Source organism: Dunckerocampus dactyliophorus, chromosome 14 (genome assembly GCF_027744805.1).
Source record: "Dunckerocampus dactyliophorus isolate RoL2022-P2 chromosome 14, RoL_Ddac_1.1, whole genome shotgun sequence".
NCBI lineage: Eukaryota > Metazoa > Chordata > Actinopteri > Syngnathiformes > Syngnathidae > Dunckerocampus > Dunckerocampus dactyliophorus.
Genome location: NC_072832.1, coordinates 15970419 through 15987403, shown reverse-complemented (window position 1 = coordinate 15987403; position 16985 = coordinate 15970419). Strand labels below are relative to the sequence as shown.

Here is a 16985-nt window from a genome sequence, read left to right as displayed (position 1 = left end):
AAAACCCAAGGCCAGCTTGGATTACAAGGCTTATAATGTCTGCAAATCACTTAATGTTAGGTTCCAATCCTGCCTTTTTCAATAGTGTTTTTTACCTTCTTTATCAAAGTTCTGTCACTTGCAACCTTTTTTGGCCCCATAGTAGGTTATTTGCAGTCCATACTCAATGAAATGTTTCACATTTAGACATACGTAGTGTGCTTGAAAGCGTCATCAACGCAGGAAGCGCAGTGCTTAGTAGGAGGAAGAAAAGAGACGGAAACACAGTTGTTTATCGTTCTGTGTGCATAACAAAATCCATAACAAAAGTTATCCGTTCACTTGTTCAGTGAACAGATAACTTTTGTTATGGATATAGGCATCATACCGCTGAGTTAGTTTATCCGTAATCGGAATAATAAAAATGAAAGTTGCATCATACGTGCGTGGCTGCTTATTCTCCACTTTTTTTATGCAAATCAGGAAGGGGCTGTTAGCTGATCGATGTTATATGACATCTACAGTATGAGGTGAGAGTAATGATGCAGGTGTCACGCGACCCACACTACCTTCGTGATTGCCGTAATGGGCACCCCTGATAGAGCATATACTGTATGTCCATCCATACACTGTATTACTTTATATTGTTTTCTTGTGAAAAAACCCCCCAACTAATTTCCGAGAAGTGTTTGCTTTTACTGAGCCGTGGTGCCCCGCCACGATCCATTACATGTAGCGGAAACCCTGTATTTTTCAAGAAGATTTGGTTGAACTCCGCTTTTGGAACGTTGAAAAGGTCGACTGTATTTGTCTTACATCATGATCCAGTAATGCAATCCTTACGTTGGTGATTGCCTTCGCTGGAAATGAAGCTGTGAGATTTTTTTTACTAGAAAACTCAGAGGTTTTACAAGTCCTCTCTGCTGATGTAAAAAAAACATCAAGTATGATACATTAGCCTTTGCGCTGTGCAGTAGGATTTGCAACTGGCAGGTTGTTATGCCTGATTGCTAAGTTCTGGGGCATTGTACTAAGTGCTGCCTCACTCCATTTTTCACAGTGAAGTGTCATGCGGAGGCGCAAGCCTCTGCAATCAGCAGCAATGCCGTTAGAATTAACCTCAGCTCTCTTGATAGGACTGCCGACTGCCAAATGAAGCGATGCGCAGGCGACATAGGAACTGCGTGTCATTCAATCTGTACATAATCAGTTCCATTTTTTATATTTCAAGTGGGGTTATTTAGAGACACACAGGAGCAATTAAATAGCCAATTGTTTTGTCTTGTTCAAACTTTTCCGAGACACAAAGGAAAGTAGAGCTGCAACAATCAATTAATCGATTACCCAATTAATCGACAACTATTTTGGTAATCAATTAATCGTTTTTTTTATTTAAATTAAATATCCTCTGACCTCAGCCTCTCAAATGTGAATATTTATTTATTTCCTTAGTCATCCATGTTATCCTTGTGTTTTAGCCAAAAGAAGATATTCACACATATCAGCTTTGACTTTGGAAAACAGTGATGGGCATTTTTGCCTCTTTTCTGATTTGTTGCGGACCCAACCACTAACTCTAGGTGTTTGCTTCATATTGATTTGGTCCATCTATGGCCTAACAGATTACTCCATTAATCGAAACAACAAGCTTCAGGTTAATCGACTAAGAAAATGATCATTATTGTATTTTTGTGTACATTTATTGTTTCACTAAAGCAGTTTTACGAACATTTCGATTTTTTATTATTTAACATTATTTTAACAGAATGTTCAAGCGGCAGCCTGGTGTGTGTGTACTTATTTGCTCTATCAGTTCAAATCTTCTATTTCTGAATAAAGAGGCGGAAATTAAAAATGTGTTTTTTTAAAAATCCGATTAGTTGATTAATCGAAAAAATAACCGATTGACCGATTAATCTGTTATTAAAATAATTTAATAAGTTGCAGCCCTGAAGGAAAGTAGTGAAACTTACTTGCCTGGCATTATAGTTACTATAGAGGAAGTCTGTTCACAATGACCTTGACTGCTGTTATGGTGGAAACCGGAAGTGAAACGGAGGTTCATTTTAACTTTGAGTTCCGTAACTTTGACTTACAGAAGGTACATTGATCTGTGATTTCTACATGGTGATGATCAACACTCACCGTGTGTGGTGTGGAGGGATGAATGTAATGCAAATATTGTACAGCAGCAAAGTGCCAAACATGGCTGTTCACAGAATGAAGCAGACTTTATCTCTGAGAACAGAAAAATAGACTAAAAACAGATCCGGATTATCCTGTTATCCTATTAAACTGTACTAAACAAAAAGGTACTGATAAACACCTGGAATTTCTGAGAATATGCAGAATTTGCACATTTTGTAGAAAGGGTAGGTTTGTTTTTGTTTTTAAATCTCAATTTTAAAAAGTTTAGCACTCGGCAGTCCTGAACGCATCATAGTTGTGTGCTACTGTATGATTGGCTACACCCTGACTTTGATTCCATCTGTTCATCAATCATCTTACATTATAATTCATTAGTGGTGAATAATTGAAGAGAGAAGGGGGAGCAGAATCTAATGTAACTATTACAGCAGTCACTTCTATAGCAAATGAGCTAAAATCAGAGGAGAACGTTAACATCAAGCTAGCAGGAGGGATCGGAGGGTGACGGGAGCAAGTTGTGTAAAGAAAAAAAAAAAAGAAAGCAATTTTTAAGGGCATATCAATTATTGCCATTCGCTGGTGGTCCCAGAAAGTAACCTTTGCGAAAAGTGGGGATCTTCTGTAGTTCACTTCTACGCAAATTACATTTTTGTATAAATCAAGGGAATACATTGTTGTCTATCCCCACCCTGTGGGAATATATCACGGCATTAGTACCCCCCCAAGGGAAGGGTACCCAAAAGTAATATCAATCTTTTTTTTTTTGGTACAACTTGTGACAATGGAAATACACAAAATGCATTAAAAAGAAATAACCTTTTTATCTCTCATGGTAGAGTATCGATACAGCAGCGTCAGACACCAATGCTGTCGCCCTGTGAAGTCCAAGTACGTTCAGTTGTGTACTTAATGTTAGGTTTATTTTTTCATTTGCTTTTGTGAATCTTGCTGGTCTCGCAATTCCGCTTATGCATTTTAAAACATGAAATGTGCAAGACACTCTGACTTTGCTTGTGAACAAAACATTAATTGGAGACATCAACTTTTCGTTGGACTATATTTTACATTGAGAGAAGTGTATTTTCTAGTTACATATTTCAAATGATTTAATTATGATCTATACTTCATGTGTAAGAAGACAAGTTTTCCCTTCTTCAATTACAGAACTAGAATAATGTATCATCGTTAATCATCGTAATGTTTTCCCCCAATACACTGATTAATACATAATGGCTGATAAAATGATATAAAAAATACAAATATTGCGATAACAGCGTATCATGAGTTACGGTACTCAGTAATTCCCCAACCCTACTCTACACTACTCTTAACAACAGTGTGTATTTTTATATATATTTAAAATGATTTCAGAGAGCGTGCACTCTGATGGATAGCACAGCTCCTCATGGTAATGATCACAATTGGTGGCAGCACTGTGATGCAGCCCTCACTGAGAAAACGTACTTGTTAATTTTCAGCGGCAACACTCAGGATGGATCTCCTGCTCCGCTATTACCCTTCTGTCCTCACACGCTGACAGCTCCAATTGTGCTCCAAGTCTCTCAATAACCACTAACATTGAGCTGAAAAAGTTGAGCAGACATTCTCAGTAGCTCAGCTATTGATTTTTAGCATTATTAGCGAACATGCTGAGAGTCCTCGTTTTTTTGTTTAACCATTGCTGTTATCCCATGCCATCTCTTCCCTTGTGTTGTCCTGAGGCACATTTGTCAACGTCGTGCATGTTGCTGCTGTGCTTTTCTAGTTTCAGAGGCAGTATTGTAGATATAACAGAGGTGGATTGGCGCATGTGTGAAAGAGAGTAGAGGGAAGCAGGAGCACGACTGGAAAGTTTAACACCTGAGAGTCACTTCTCCCTTCCTGTTGTGTTGAAAGATTGCTGTCGCCATGCATTACTGTGTGATTACTGTGCGCATGTGCACAAATTTACAGCAATTTCTGTGAAATGCACAGACAACTAGATCTCCTGTTACGGCTGTTACTGTTACTGTTAATTGTGTGCGTCTGTGTAGGCTCTCAGTCGTGCAGGAGTTGTCCATCGAGGGAAAGGCTTCTTGACACGTCATCTGTACTTCTGTGAAGTACACCTTCTTCACAGAAGTACAGATGACGTCTCAAAAAGAGATGTTAATTGTGTGGTAAGAAACCTCCATGAAAATTGATCTATACAGTAGGTCCCCGCTTTATAATGTTCTAGGAACACCAGCAAATAGTGAAAAAAATGTAAGTATACATATTTAAAAAAAAAAAAAAAGCATATTATTTCTATGCATTTTGGCCTCTCGTCCAGGTTTTTGTCCTTAAAAACTGAGCTATTGAGCCAGAGTGGACATTTTCAGCTTCAGTGTGTATGTGGACAGGTAAAATTGAGCTTTTTGGAAGTGTCATGAAAAATGTGCGACATTATATCATGTTTTTAAACCTTATTTAACGACAGAACATGAAGTTATGGACTTACAGGTGTTTCATTTCGTGAAGCAGTAGACGCGCTTGCATGGGCCTTGTTACACATACGGGAGATGAAAAACACATTCATGTTTCCTTGGCTCTGTCTAAGTGCGCTGATTTAAAAAATAATGTCATTGAACATCTAATATATCGCTACAATGGATCCCCGCACAGTCGCGATTCAGCATTTTTGGCCCTGCACATACACAGATTTTTGGTAAAAAAAAATTTTAGATATATTATCTAATTTCTTTTTTCCGAAAATATGCCTTTTTCCGCAGAAAACACATCTCATTCACCATAATTTTTTGTGTGTGTGTTTTTCACTTCCTTTGTGGACTGAAAGAAGTTCGGCACCATTCTCTGAAGAGTTCTGAACTATCTTGGCACTTTTTCTGCGACTACAATTGCAGATCTGTCCACTGACACCACTGGCTTGTATACCGTCTAGCGTGTGGAAATAACTCGTTTAAAAAAAACGAGTTACGTCAAGTGCTGACTATCGCTAACAAGACAAGCTAATTGTTGCTAACATCTGATCTTTTTTTTTTTGTTTGTTTCCCTGTCCTGTCCAGCCTTTAAGGCAGATAGAATTGTAGATCTAAATGCCCTCACGTGCTCAACAGATTTACTCTGCCAGGGAACAGCCTGAGATACACTTCCCCTGTTATACAGAATTTATTTGACTTGGATGCTGTGTTATTATGCAAATTTGGAACGGCCGGACCGGAGCAGGAGGGGACAGAGAAGAAGAGAAAAAAACAAAAGGGGGGGGATAAGAGGGGGACAAAAAAGTGAGTTTTTAAAAATATTTGTGTTTGTGTGGACATGGCATAAATGTAAGAAATTGCTGTAAAATAGTTTCATTTAGAATTGATTTGACTTGTTACGCTTGGTTCCCGTCATCATGAGAGATTTTCTTTCATTTCACGCTCCAGCATAACTTCTGAGGTCATCAGCAGATTTCGTTGAATGATACTCATGTGTCATATAAAAACGCTGAGGAGGCCATGCACCCTCTGTTTATAGCAGCCGTTGATTTCCTTAATTTTGGGGTGTTGGAGGTCGACCGATCCTCACATATGAAACTTATCCTCACATATGATCTTATCTACCTCTGCAAAGGTATGTCTGCTCACGACAGTCACTCGGAGCTCGGCCGTGTCGCCAGTCTGCCACCCAGTAAAATAAAAAGAGCAAATGATTGCAGTTGAGATGTGGTGGGGCTGCAAACAAAACGTAAAAAGTTTGTATTGTTTCACGGATATTGTTCAATGTTTTTTTAACAAAATAAGATTGGAACATTGAAAGTGTATGCTGTCAGTTTAACAAAAATAATAAAACAAAATGGTATTGGCAGGTCAGGCTTTTTAAAGAATGTTGAATGGCCAGAAAATTGTAATTGGTGCAGCACAAATTTATAAGCCTCTAAAGTTTTGCTTTTAATTTAAAGGCAGATTTAAAACAATGTTTTTGGAGGGTTTATTACTGTCAGTGCATTGAGACAATGTGAGGGTTTTCTCCGGGTACTCCGGTTTCCTCCCACATTCCAAAAACATGTTAGGTTAATTGGCGACTCTAAATTGTCCATAGGTATGAATGTGAGTGTGAATGGTTGTTTGTCTATATGTGCCCTGCGATTGGCTGGCGACCCAAAGTCAGCTGGTATAGGCTCCAGCTTACCCCCTGACCCTAGTGAGGACAAGCGGCATAGAAAATGGATAGAGACAATGCAAGACAAGGTTGTTACCAATTAAATTGAAACAGGATAGTTTGCTTGTGTGTTTGTAAACCTGCGTGGTCTAAGGGTGTTAATTGTGTTTTTCAGGTGTCTCCGTGTGAGAAATGCAGATGCGAGCCAAGCGGGGAGGTACTGTGTTCTGTGTCGGCTTGCCCTCAGACAGAGTGTGTGGACCCGGAATATGAGCCAGACCAGTGCTGTCCAATCTGCAAAAGCGGTAAGTTGAGGATATTTTCTTCAACAACACTGAGATGAAAGAAAATTCAAGGTCACTTAAAGTGAAATGATTACATATCCTCCTGAGGCCCAGAATAATAAAAGTTGCACTTTTTTACAAATTAAATCATGGTTGCGGGTAAAAACAATATACCGCAATAGTTTTTTTGTCAGAAAACGTATTCTCCTTTGCACGTGTCTGCTAAGTACAGCAATCCCTCACCACTTTGCAATTTGAATTTTGCAACTTCACTCTATCAAAAACTTATGTATATGTATATGTAACACTTTATCCAAAAAATATTAATCAATAAATCATGCTGTTTTGTGGTTGAATATGGCCTATTATTAGTCAAACAAATATCCAGATTTAAGCAAATTTTACATGCTTTTTGTATTAAGTATTTTGAAGGATAAAAATTGCGAAATTACCTAATATACAAATATAAGGCAATCAAAAGATGCATTCAAAGATGTTGTAAATGTATGTAGCATTCTACTCTGGGCACTAGGTGTCAGTAATCTTACTGTAATGTTTGGGAAGACACACAAGCACCAGACTTGATCGCCGGAACAACAGGCTTTTATTGCAGGTTTGAATTATCTCACAACAGGCACAATAATCCCTAACACGAGCTACCGTTGTGGCCGTAACCCACACCAAACTGCAACTGAACTCTGAATCCCCAATGTCACTTTTTGTCCGACACCCACTCAGTTCCCCTTGCACCGGAGCACATTTACAGCAACGCACACAAGCACTAGTCTTATTTATGTCTTAAATGTTTCTTTTTTTTGTTATCATGTCTAAGATATTGGGTAATACAAGTGTAAAGCTGACTACTTGTTGTTTTGTGTCTAGAGGGCTCTAATAATGTTAAAAATCATATTTAAAAGGTCGTGAACAGGTTTTCTATGCTGTAACTATGAAAATATCCAATGTATAAATAAGGAATCTTACTTAGCATCACATCACAGTAGGGTGTGGAACCAATTAACCACCATAAATGATTTATTTATATATATAGTATGTGTGTATACAGTATATTTTTTTTCTCTGGAGGAAAAACCTACATTTTTAATAGTTAATATGGTCTCTCTCTCTTCCATTGTTAAGTCCCTTTTTTCTTTCCATTTTTGTAGCAACAAGTTACTCCAGTACAATGCTGTTAAACCGATGTTCACAAGAGTATAGTACCACAGTGTGTTCTGAACAGTGTTTTTATACAGACAGAGGCTGGAGTAAGCACTCCAGAACTTGGAACACCTGTAGGAATTCTGAAATACACATTATTTTTCAGTTGGTGACCTTACCTTTTTTTAACCTCTGGCCCTTCACCACTTACCATTGTACCATTTCAAGCTACAGTATTGATTGGACTTGAACGACTTGAATTTCAATAAACTGACTGGTAGTGTATATACAGCATATATAAACCCACACTAGACCACCCTTGTTTCTACAGTTTCGTGTTCATTTTAATGCCTGATACAACTAAAGGTACCTTTGTTTGGACAGGGAAAAGGGATACAGATGCTTAATTGTATGAGACCATAGTTTGTTTTGTCCGAGGTTGAGTATAAAGAAAGCTACATTGTGGAATCCTCCTTGCTGTCCAGTCATGTGCAAAATATGACAGAATGGAGGTTCTCAGTTCTCAGGTTTCTCGGGTTTTGGACAGGTGCGATACTACAGTGTGCACGTCTGATGCCGCTCACAGAGGTCCAAGGAATGCCCAGGTCGTTGTCGTGTATGCTTAGGTACTTGAAAAATTAGGGGGAACATTGATTATGACTATTTACTGCAATAAGGAGTTTACTTTACACACTCACATGTATTTCTGCATCTTGATGCATTTGTTGCATTAACCATCTTCACCTTTTTATATGAAACAGTAGTAGTAAGTCCTCATGTCCACCACAGAGGCATCTTGTTTTTATTATCGTTAAAATGACTATATGTTACCGAAACCACCTCAAGCAATTGATTTTTTTTTTACCTTTAAAAACACAATAACTGGGTAATTGGATGGTGTGGAAGCCATTTTGGCAAAGACATACCTTCTGTTTCATTAGACAAACACCAACAAACGACATATCACTGATGACACCCATGATGTCAGCTTTACTGCACATGCGGTTTTATTCTTATTCTTTATTTGAAAATGCATTGCTGGGTCTCAGGAGGATGTTTGTTACTTTTATGGTACGAAATGGAAAACGATAAGATTCCCGATTGTCACAAGCAACTACCTGTTAAAAGATCAATTTTATGGAAGGTGATTATGAAATGATATGGGGGCATTGGGTTCTGACTGAGCAATGATATGAAAACTCGTGGCCCCTAACAATATCAGTAGAAATTCCCAAAATACATGTACTGTAGCCTATGTTGCTTTGGAAATTAATATTCTTAATAATAATGATGATTCTTTGTTTGCGAGCCAGTGCTGCAACTCATGATTATTTAAAAAATGTCGATCACTGTTTTCCAAAGTCAAAGCTGATGTGTGTCAATATTTTGTTTTGCCTAAAACACAAAGATAATACAGTACAGTCACGGAAAAAAGATGAGACCACCCTTTTTTCTTCAGTTTCTTGTTCATTTTAATGCCTGATACAACTAAAGATGCCTTTGTTTGGACGAACATAACAATGACAACAAAAACAGCTCATAAGAGTTTAATTTTTTGGCAGTACAATGCTATAGCTATTCATGTAAGAACTTAAGTCATTTTGGTTATTATCAAGAAAACCAGGGAAGTTTCTAGATATCAGCTCTTAATTTAAACTCTTACGAGCTATATTTGTTATCGTCATTATATTTCTCCAGACAAATGTGCCTTTAGTTGTACCAGGCATTAAAATGGATCAATAAAATGAAGAAACAAGGGTGGTCTAATCAATATTTCCTTGACTGTAGGTCTACTTTCATGGATGACTAAAGAAATTACATTTGTGTTTGAACTGAATACCAAAATAGTTGTTGATTAGTTGGATGATCGATTAATTATTGATTCATTGATTAATTGTTGCAGCCCCATTGCAAACTGAAGGCAGAAATAGTACAGATCTTGTTTGCTTTAACATCTTGCCTGGAAACCACAATCACATTTCCATGTCTTTTCATTTTTCATCAAACAACAAACAGCATGATTCACATATAATAACAGATCATTAAAATACATTATATGACATTTAAAAATGGTTTATAGAAGATATGTTGTTCTCATTGATGTGACTAACTATGAAATCCCAATACACCAATAAAATATTATTATTGACTTTTTTTTTTTTACTGACAGAAGTCTTTAACCAACTGAGCTCAAGTGACCTCTCACGTGCACTAACATGCCCAAAATATTAATTGCATGCCTTGCAGTTGACGACAAAGTGGCATCGACGGACATAAACAAACACTCCTGACACACTTCAGCTACATCTGTTAATCACAGATGGTTGAGGTAAAGGATGTTTGTTGTAAAAAAAAGAAAAACACTTACTTTCAGGTCACACAATTATCTTCGGTGTAACAAGCGTTTTGTGCTTGATCACATTCCAGTGTGGCTGCTAAAGTGGCCAAGATCGTGTACAGTATGAGACCTTTGTATGAGTGAAGATGATAAAGTGTTCACCCTGCCTTGCCATCAGGGTCTGTGGATGGAATAAAGCACTTATGTTAAATAACAGTATCATTTTATTTTGAATTAACAGTGGGGTTATACAATATATTAAATATTTAATATATTCAGTATTCGAGTATTCAAGTGCAGTGTTTCCCACGGAATGGCAATCAATGTGTTGCGGTGGTGGGTTGGGAGGGTTGGGAGAGTGGGAGGTTGATATAATGACGTCATTTTCTAGTTTGCATAATTGGCATTTAGGCATTTGCATGGGATTGTAATGGACACTGTAGGAATAACATCGTGAGAGACACAAATTGAGTAAAAGACATGGAAAGTACAGCAGATATGGTTAGAACTACGTATTAACTGTCTTCTGTTGTTTTGTCGTCTTTTTAAAATCACAAACAAGAGGGCAGTGAGGGCTTTGAGATGGTGGCGGGGGCCCACAGCAGCACCTGCTGCTTGTTACCTACTTTCTCATACCTACTTTCATGTCTGAGTCTCACTTAGAAAGCCCACAAATTTTTACATGTTTATGTCTTTCTTTTGTTGGTAATGTTTTCAGTCAAGTATTAAGATTCACACTTTGTTCAGGGGTCCTTGAATGCACCACAGTTCTGTGCTATGAAACGTGAAAGTGAAACCTATACAGTGGAATCTCAGTTCGTGTATGTTGTCTCAACGCCATGTTTTTGGGGTTTATTTTTAAAAAATTATGCCAAAATGTGCCCTTTTTTTTGCACACATTTTCTGGTTAGCGCACATCTTTTTGCGCTATTAATACACTGCATGAGTCCATCAGTGTTGGTACCATTTTTTTTTTTCAAAACGTCCTTGTTAGCAGCCTATTAGCCTGCTAACAAAATGGAAACTGGAACAGGACGTCATTGTCCCCTAGCTCCGTCACCCGTCTATGATGTCATCAGCGGTTGGCTCAGTAGTTCTTTGCTAATTAACACAGTTACGCAACAAGTCTCTGCTGTTTTTCTTTTTTATCACAGTTGCAAAATAACCCACAACGAAGTGGCAACATTTTGATAAAGAAGATGAGAAAAACAAATGAATTCAAGAAATAACTCATAGCAAAACATGAAGGTATTGTCTTTGTGGATCTCTCTTCTACTTCCTTACTGCTCGTCATAGCCGTCTTTGTCAACAATCAAGTCTTCTTTCATGGTAAAAGTGACATTAAATGTTCACTTATCCCTCTCATTCATCATTTATATGTATTTCTAAGCATTTCAAATTGTTTTCTGCATGTAAAACTATAATTGTAGGACTGTAATATTGTGTTATAATATTTTTTGGCTTCTGGAACATATTAATTAGATTTGCATTATTTGTTACGGGGAAAACTGATTTGGCTAGAGTACGTTTTGGCTTGAGTCGGACACTCAGGAACGGATTAATGACGCTAACCAAGGTTCCACTGTACATAATGTACAGTTTAATAAATCCATCAAATAGAAGACAAACTGCTGTGTTCTTGAACTCTTTAACACACAAATCTATAGCTTTGCCACTCTAAACCAGTTAAGTCCTAGGGAGACATCTCACCCTTTTGAGAACCTCTCTGTTTTAATCTCTAAAATTCTCTACACTAGATTTGTCGCTTGTCGCTTTTGTGAAAAAGTGTATCGCAAGGGATCTGATTACTTGCTAAATGTAACGACAATGTTGGCAACACTGATCCATCCTGCCACATCTTCTTATTGTCTGGCATCCCAGGTGCGTATGAGGTGTGTTAACAAGTGGAGTTACACAGACACCCGTATTATAATGTGTTATGAGTGATGGCGAACAAGTAGCTCCCAATCTATTTGTGGTGGTCCAAAATGAATGTATGGGAAACACAAAAAAGCACAAATACACACATGCACAGACACAAAAAGACGGTCACCTTTTAAAAAAATGTCTGGAAATGTCAGGTAAGTGTGTTTTTCGGTTAATATCGTAAATTTAGACCACAATATTGCCAGGTTTGCATTCATTGTGGTTAGCATGTGATATGGCACGCCACTTCTCATGTCATTAATACACTGTGTGAGTCCAACTGTGTTGTTAATGCATTTTTTAAAATATATTTTTTATATATTTTTTTAATTTTAAATGTCCTTCCTTGTCGGCACCCTATTAGCTATCGAAACAAAATGGCAACCAGCACCGGAAGTTATGTCGCCCCCGTATATGATGTCATCTGTGGTTGACTCTCAAAAATGTTAAAAGGAACCTATTATACTGGGCCTTTATATTGAGTTCTGGACTCCTATAGATCAGCTACACACGATAACCCACACAGAAAGCTTTCTCAATCTTCCAGACTCTGCACCTCTTCCTGCAGTGTTTCCTGCCTCCCGCCTAAACGGTCTGTGTGATTTACTTCACCCCCGGCCCTCCTCCAGGTACGCCTCTTGCCGAGCTCACCGCGCTGTGATTAGTCACACTCCCAAGCTCTCCCGACAGCTGCCAAACCCCTTTTGTCCGATTACTTACACAAAATAAACACAGTAAGGACACTGATAAATTGTTACTTACAGCTTGCTCTTCTGACTCTTCGATACGACCAAGTAACGTTGGAAAGGCGTTTGACTTCAGCAACAGTTTGGCGGTAGTCCTGCTTCGTATTGACCCATGTTCACGAAACAGACCCGTGTGATGTGCCGTTGACAGATGAGCATATTTTTCTCTGGCTGGCCAGGAATCAGCAACTCCAACCACTTCTGCCTGATGCTTGCCTCTTTAGGCACACCCCAACAAACATTTCCTGGGAGCCACAAGTGCTAACACAGTAAACAGAGCAAAGCGCAGCTGAGCAGGGGGTGGGCAGGCCTACAGCGTTTGTCTTGGCATGCCCATATAAGGAAGTCCGGGTTGCATGGACGTTAATAGAACTCTGTGTTAAAAAAAAACACAGCGTGCAGAGTCGTCCAAAACTGATTTCAGGTCTGACTTCCAAATGCGCAAACCTCATTATCTGACACGTTGGTATGGTTTCACACGTTAATACAGGACTGTAACAACATTTATAGGTCAGAAAAGAGGAAAAGCATAATAGGTCCCATTTAACACAAAACACGCTTTTACAATAATTTTTTTTTTTATACAAAAGTAATTTTAAACGCATATAGTAAATGATGAGTGAATCTATCTATCTATCTATCAATGAGGGTAAAAGTATCCTTAAATGTTCGTTTATCCCTTTTGACTCATCATTCATATGTATTTACTGTATATGGTATATGGTTTTCTGCATGTTAAACTATAGTTGTAAAACTATACAAATGTGTTTTGTGTCAACATTTTTGGCTTTCTGGACATTATTTACATTATTTCTTATGAGAAAATGTTCGTTACGTCCATTTTGGTTAGAGTCGGACCTTCTGCAATTAATTAATGACGCTAACCCAGGTTCTAATGTATATAGATAGTTAAGCGATCCAGGTTCAGATCTTCATTGGAATATTTCTGTGGAGAGTTTGCATGGTCTCCTCGTGTGTGTGTGTGTGTGTTTTTTCCATGTACTTCCTCCTGCATCCCCAAAACATGCACGTTAGGGTAATTGGAGACTCAAAATTGTTCATAGGTGTGAATGTGATTAAAAGTAAATACAGTTGTTTTTCTATATGTGCCCTGTCATTGACTGTACCCTGCCTCTTGCCCAAAAGTCACCTGGGATAGGCCCCTGATGAGGACAAGCATGTTAACAAGATTCATGTACTTGTATAAAATAGTCAAAGATGGATATATGTACTGTCATTAAGGGAGCCCATATGCTCTGTGTAGGAGTCGGCTGCCACTTGCTCCCACAAAATTTGAACCCTGTATGTAATGTTCATATTTTTACTGCACACACTATTGTTTAATTTTTTTATTTCTTTATTTATCTGATAATACACGGCTCTTTACAAAAATGTGAAAAAAAATCGAATTATATCTTATGATCGTCAGTATTATCATGTATATATACATGATAATACTGTATTATAATATTGTATTATAAATACAGTACAACATGCTTATATATAAGCATGTTGTACTGTATTTTCTATAATTCAGTGCTCTTGTCACCCAAAAATGTTTGCAAAAAGCAATAACAAAATGAACATATGCACTTAATAAGACATTTTTGTCATACCGCTGTCATCTGCCAGTAAACAACAATATAATGCGAGTGAAATGAAGTTGTGTTCTTTTCTGAACAGCCACCCTCTTGGCTGCAAGGTCTTGTCGACAGACAAAGCACAGCCTTGGACACACAGCGAAGCGTAGAAAAAGAAATATTCATATTCACAACAATAACACAATAATAACATTCACTGGTATTGTGATGAGTGTGGTATAACATTAAAATATCAAGCACAAAAGGTATGTTGTTTGACTGGCAGTGGTTGGCACTGACAGCTCTGTGCTGAGACTGCAAGATACAACACAAGCTTTTCCACGATCTTCTGGGTTTTGGACTTTTTGTTTACATGCATCTGTGTCCATGCGTGTGTTTTTTCCTGTTTTGGATTGAAGATAGATAGTCGGGACAGCTGATGGTAGAAGCACCCTCTGGTAATACACATTCAATACCAAACTTTCCTTTACCTGAGAGACAGTATCAAAACAACTATCCTCAAAATCAAAGAATCCAAACTGATGCAAATGGTGTCTTTTGGAAATGTGAGCAGGCTTACTGCGTCTGCTTGAATATTTGAGCAAAAGCCTGTTATGCAATGAGTGGACATAATGTCATAGATACACTACCGGTCAAAGGTTTTAGAACACTTCAATTATTCCAGCTATTTATTGAAATTCAAGTCGTTCAAGTCCAATGAATAGCTTGAAATGGTACAAAGGTAAGTGGTCAAGTACCAGAGGTTAAAGAAAAGGTATGGTTACCCAAAACTGAAAAATAATGTGTATTTCAGAACTATACAAAAAGGCCTGTTTCACGGACCAAAAAAAATGGTCAACAATTTAAAGCTGTTGTGCAGAAGTGGAGGTTGATCAAGCCTTGGGAGTTAATTCCAAGTTCTGGAGAAATTACTACCTTCTCTCTCTGCATAAAAACAGTGTTCGGTGGTACTACTTGTATACCCACGTGAGCATCAGTTGAACAGCATTGTACTGGGGAAAGTACAATGTTTGTCATTTGTTGCTACAAAAATGGCAATAAAAAAGGATATTAACAATGCAAGAGAGACAGACCACCTTAACACTTAAAAATGTACGGGAAAATTGGAGTGTCCTAAAATTTTTGGCCCGCAGTGTACAATATATAACAGCTAATGGTGTCCCGAGCCAATATTGTTATTGGGCTGATATTGCATTATATCGACCTGCATCTAAAATCTCCGATATAAGCACTCCGATACAAGCAGTTGATTCCAGACTCCGCCTTAGCATGTCTGTCCAATAGCGGTCGGATAGAGCCAACACGATCACAACAGCGTGTGCTAACATGTTAGGCATGGAGTAGGAGTGATGTCGGCCTTGTATATTTTTCGTTAAAGTCCGAAAAAGATGTGGCAGCTGAGGGCAAAACTTGTCATGCACAAGTTTTTTAGTTTAGTTTAGTTTATTAAGGACAGTGTGCAGTTTCAGTAAAAAGATGTCTGCAACAGATTTAGCTCAGAGCTAATTTCCATCTGCAGTCCTCAAGTGTACCGTGGTGGCACAGAACCGGGGAAATTTAATACGACCAAATGCATGGGACACAGGGAACTGACCAATCCCTGTCGGTGGTGAGTAAAGTCGGGTTTAAACGCTTAATTGAGCAACTTGAACCTAGCTACATTATGCCTAGCAGCCACTACATTGTGGACAAAACTAAACCGCAGATGCTAAAAGAAGTAAATGGGTCTATCATACCTACTGTTGCTGATTGTTCTGTTTGACTAATATCACTTGATCAAGCTTTTCTAAAATTCCACACTACTAAATCAGTAATAAAAGTATGTTTGATTCGTGATGATATCGGATTGATATCGGAATCGGTCGATATTGAAGACTGCAATATTGGTATCGGATGGGAAGTGCAAAAGTTGTATCGGGACGCCCTTAATATCAACTAAAAATCAGCATGAAAATGCTAATTCCAGGTGGGAGGGTTCTCAAGGCAGCATCACTTCCTGCTTCTTCTCCAGCCTCCAGAAGTAGACTGGTTTTAGTGATGAAAAGTGTAAAAACAAGGGTAAAAATTGAAGCACACGTGACACAGGACAGGTGCTTTTCAATGTTAATTTTCACAGCAACAATAACAAGATTACCATGAATTTTGGTGACATGAGCATTTGAATATTGTGTTTTTTTTCTTGCTGACTACCATTTGAAATTATGTGCCATTCACCATTCACTTAAGCTACCAAATATGATGAAATTAGCTTCTTTTCACAGGCCATGCCCAACATGCGGCTCATGAGTCATCAGTCTTTTCACGATTGCTCATTTCTGCTGTAATTTTAATGGATTTTCTGATGTTGGTTGCAGCGTATGTTTTAATTAAATGCCTCTTACTGTAGTGTGCCATCATGCTGAGAGCAAAGGTACACTCGTGTTTTGTATCACAGGGGGGGTTGTGTGTTAAAAATCTGTTTGTGAGAGCTTTGGTCCATCTGGGAAGAAATCGTGCAGCTCAAAGTCAATTCAAGTTGAATTTGTTTCCAGTTAAGATAGCATGCCCCAGCTTATGTGTCCATTTTTCTTAGTGTGACACTAATGAAACATGACAATGTCAGCAAAATTGCTTCCTTTGGATAAAAGACGGCAATGATGACGCAATATGCATCACAGAAGAGGGATTTTGAAGTTGTGCAGACTGC

At 38.2% G+C, this 16985-nt stretch overlaps 1 protein-coding gene across 1 annotated transcript in view; it reads left to right on the top strand.

The window, feature by feature from the left end:
• vwc2 (von Willebrand factor C domain containing 2) overlaps positions 1-16985 on the top strand; it is a 58330-nt gene that overhangs the window by 19611 nt on the left and 21734 nt on the right. The window contains exon 3 of the mRNA XM_054799706.1: positions 6425-6554. Within this exon, the coding sequence (XP_054655681.1) occupies positions 6425-6554 (130 nt within the window). The remainder of the gene's footprint in view (positions 1-6424; positions 6555-16985) is intronic.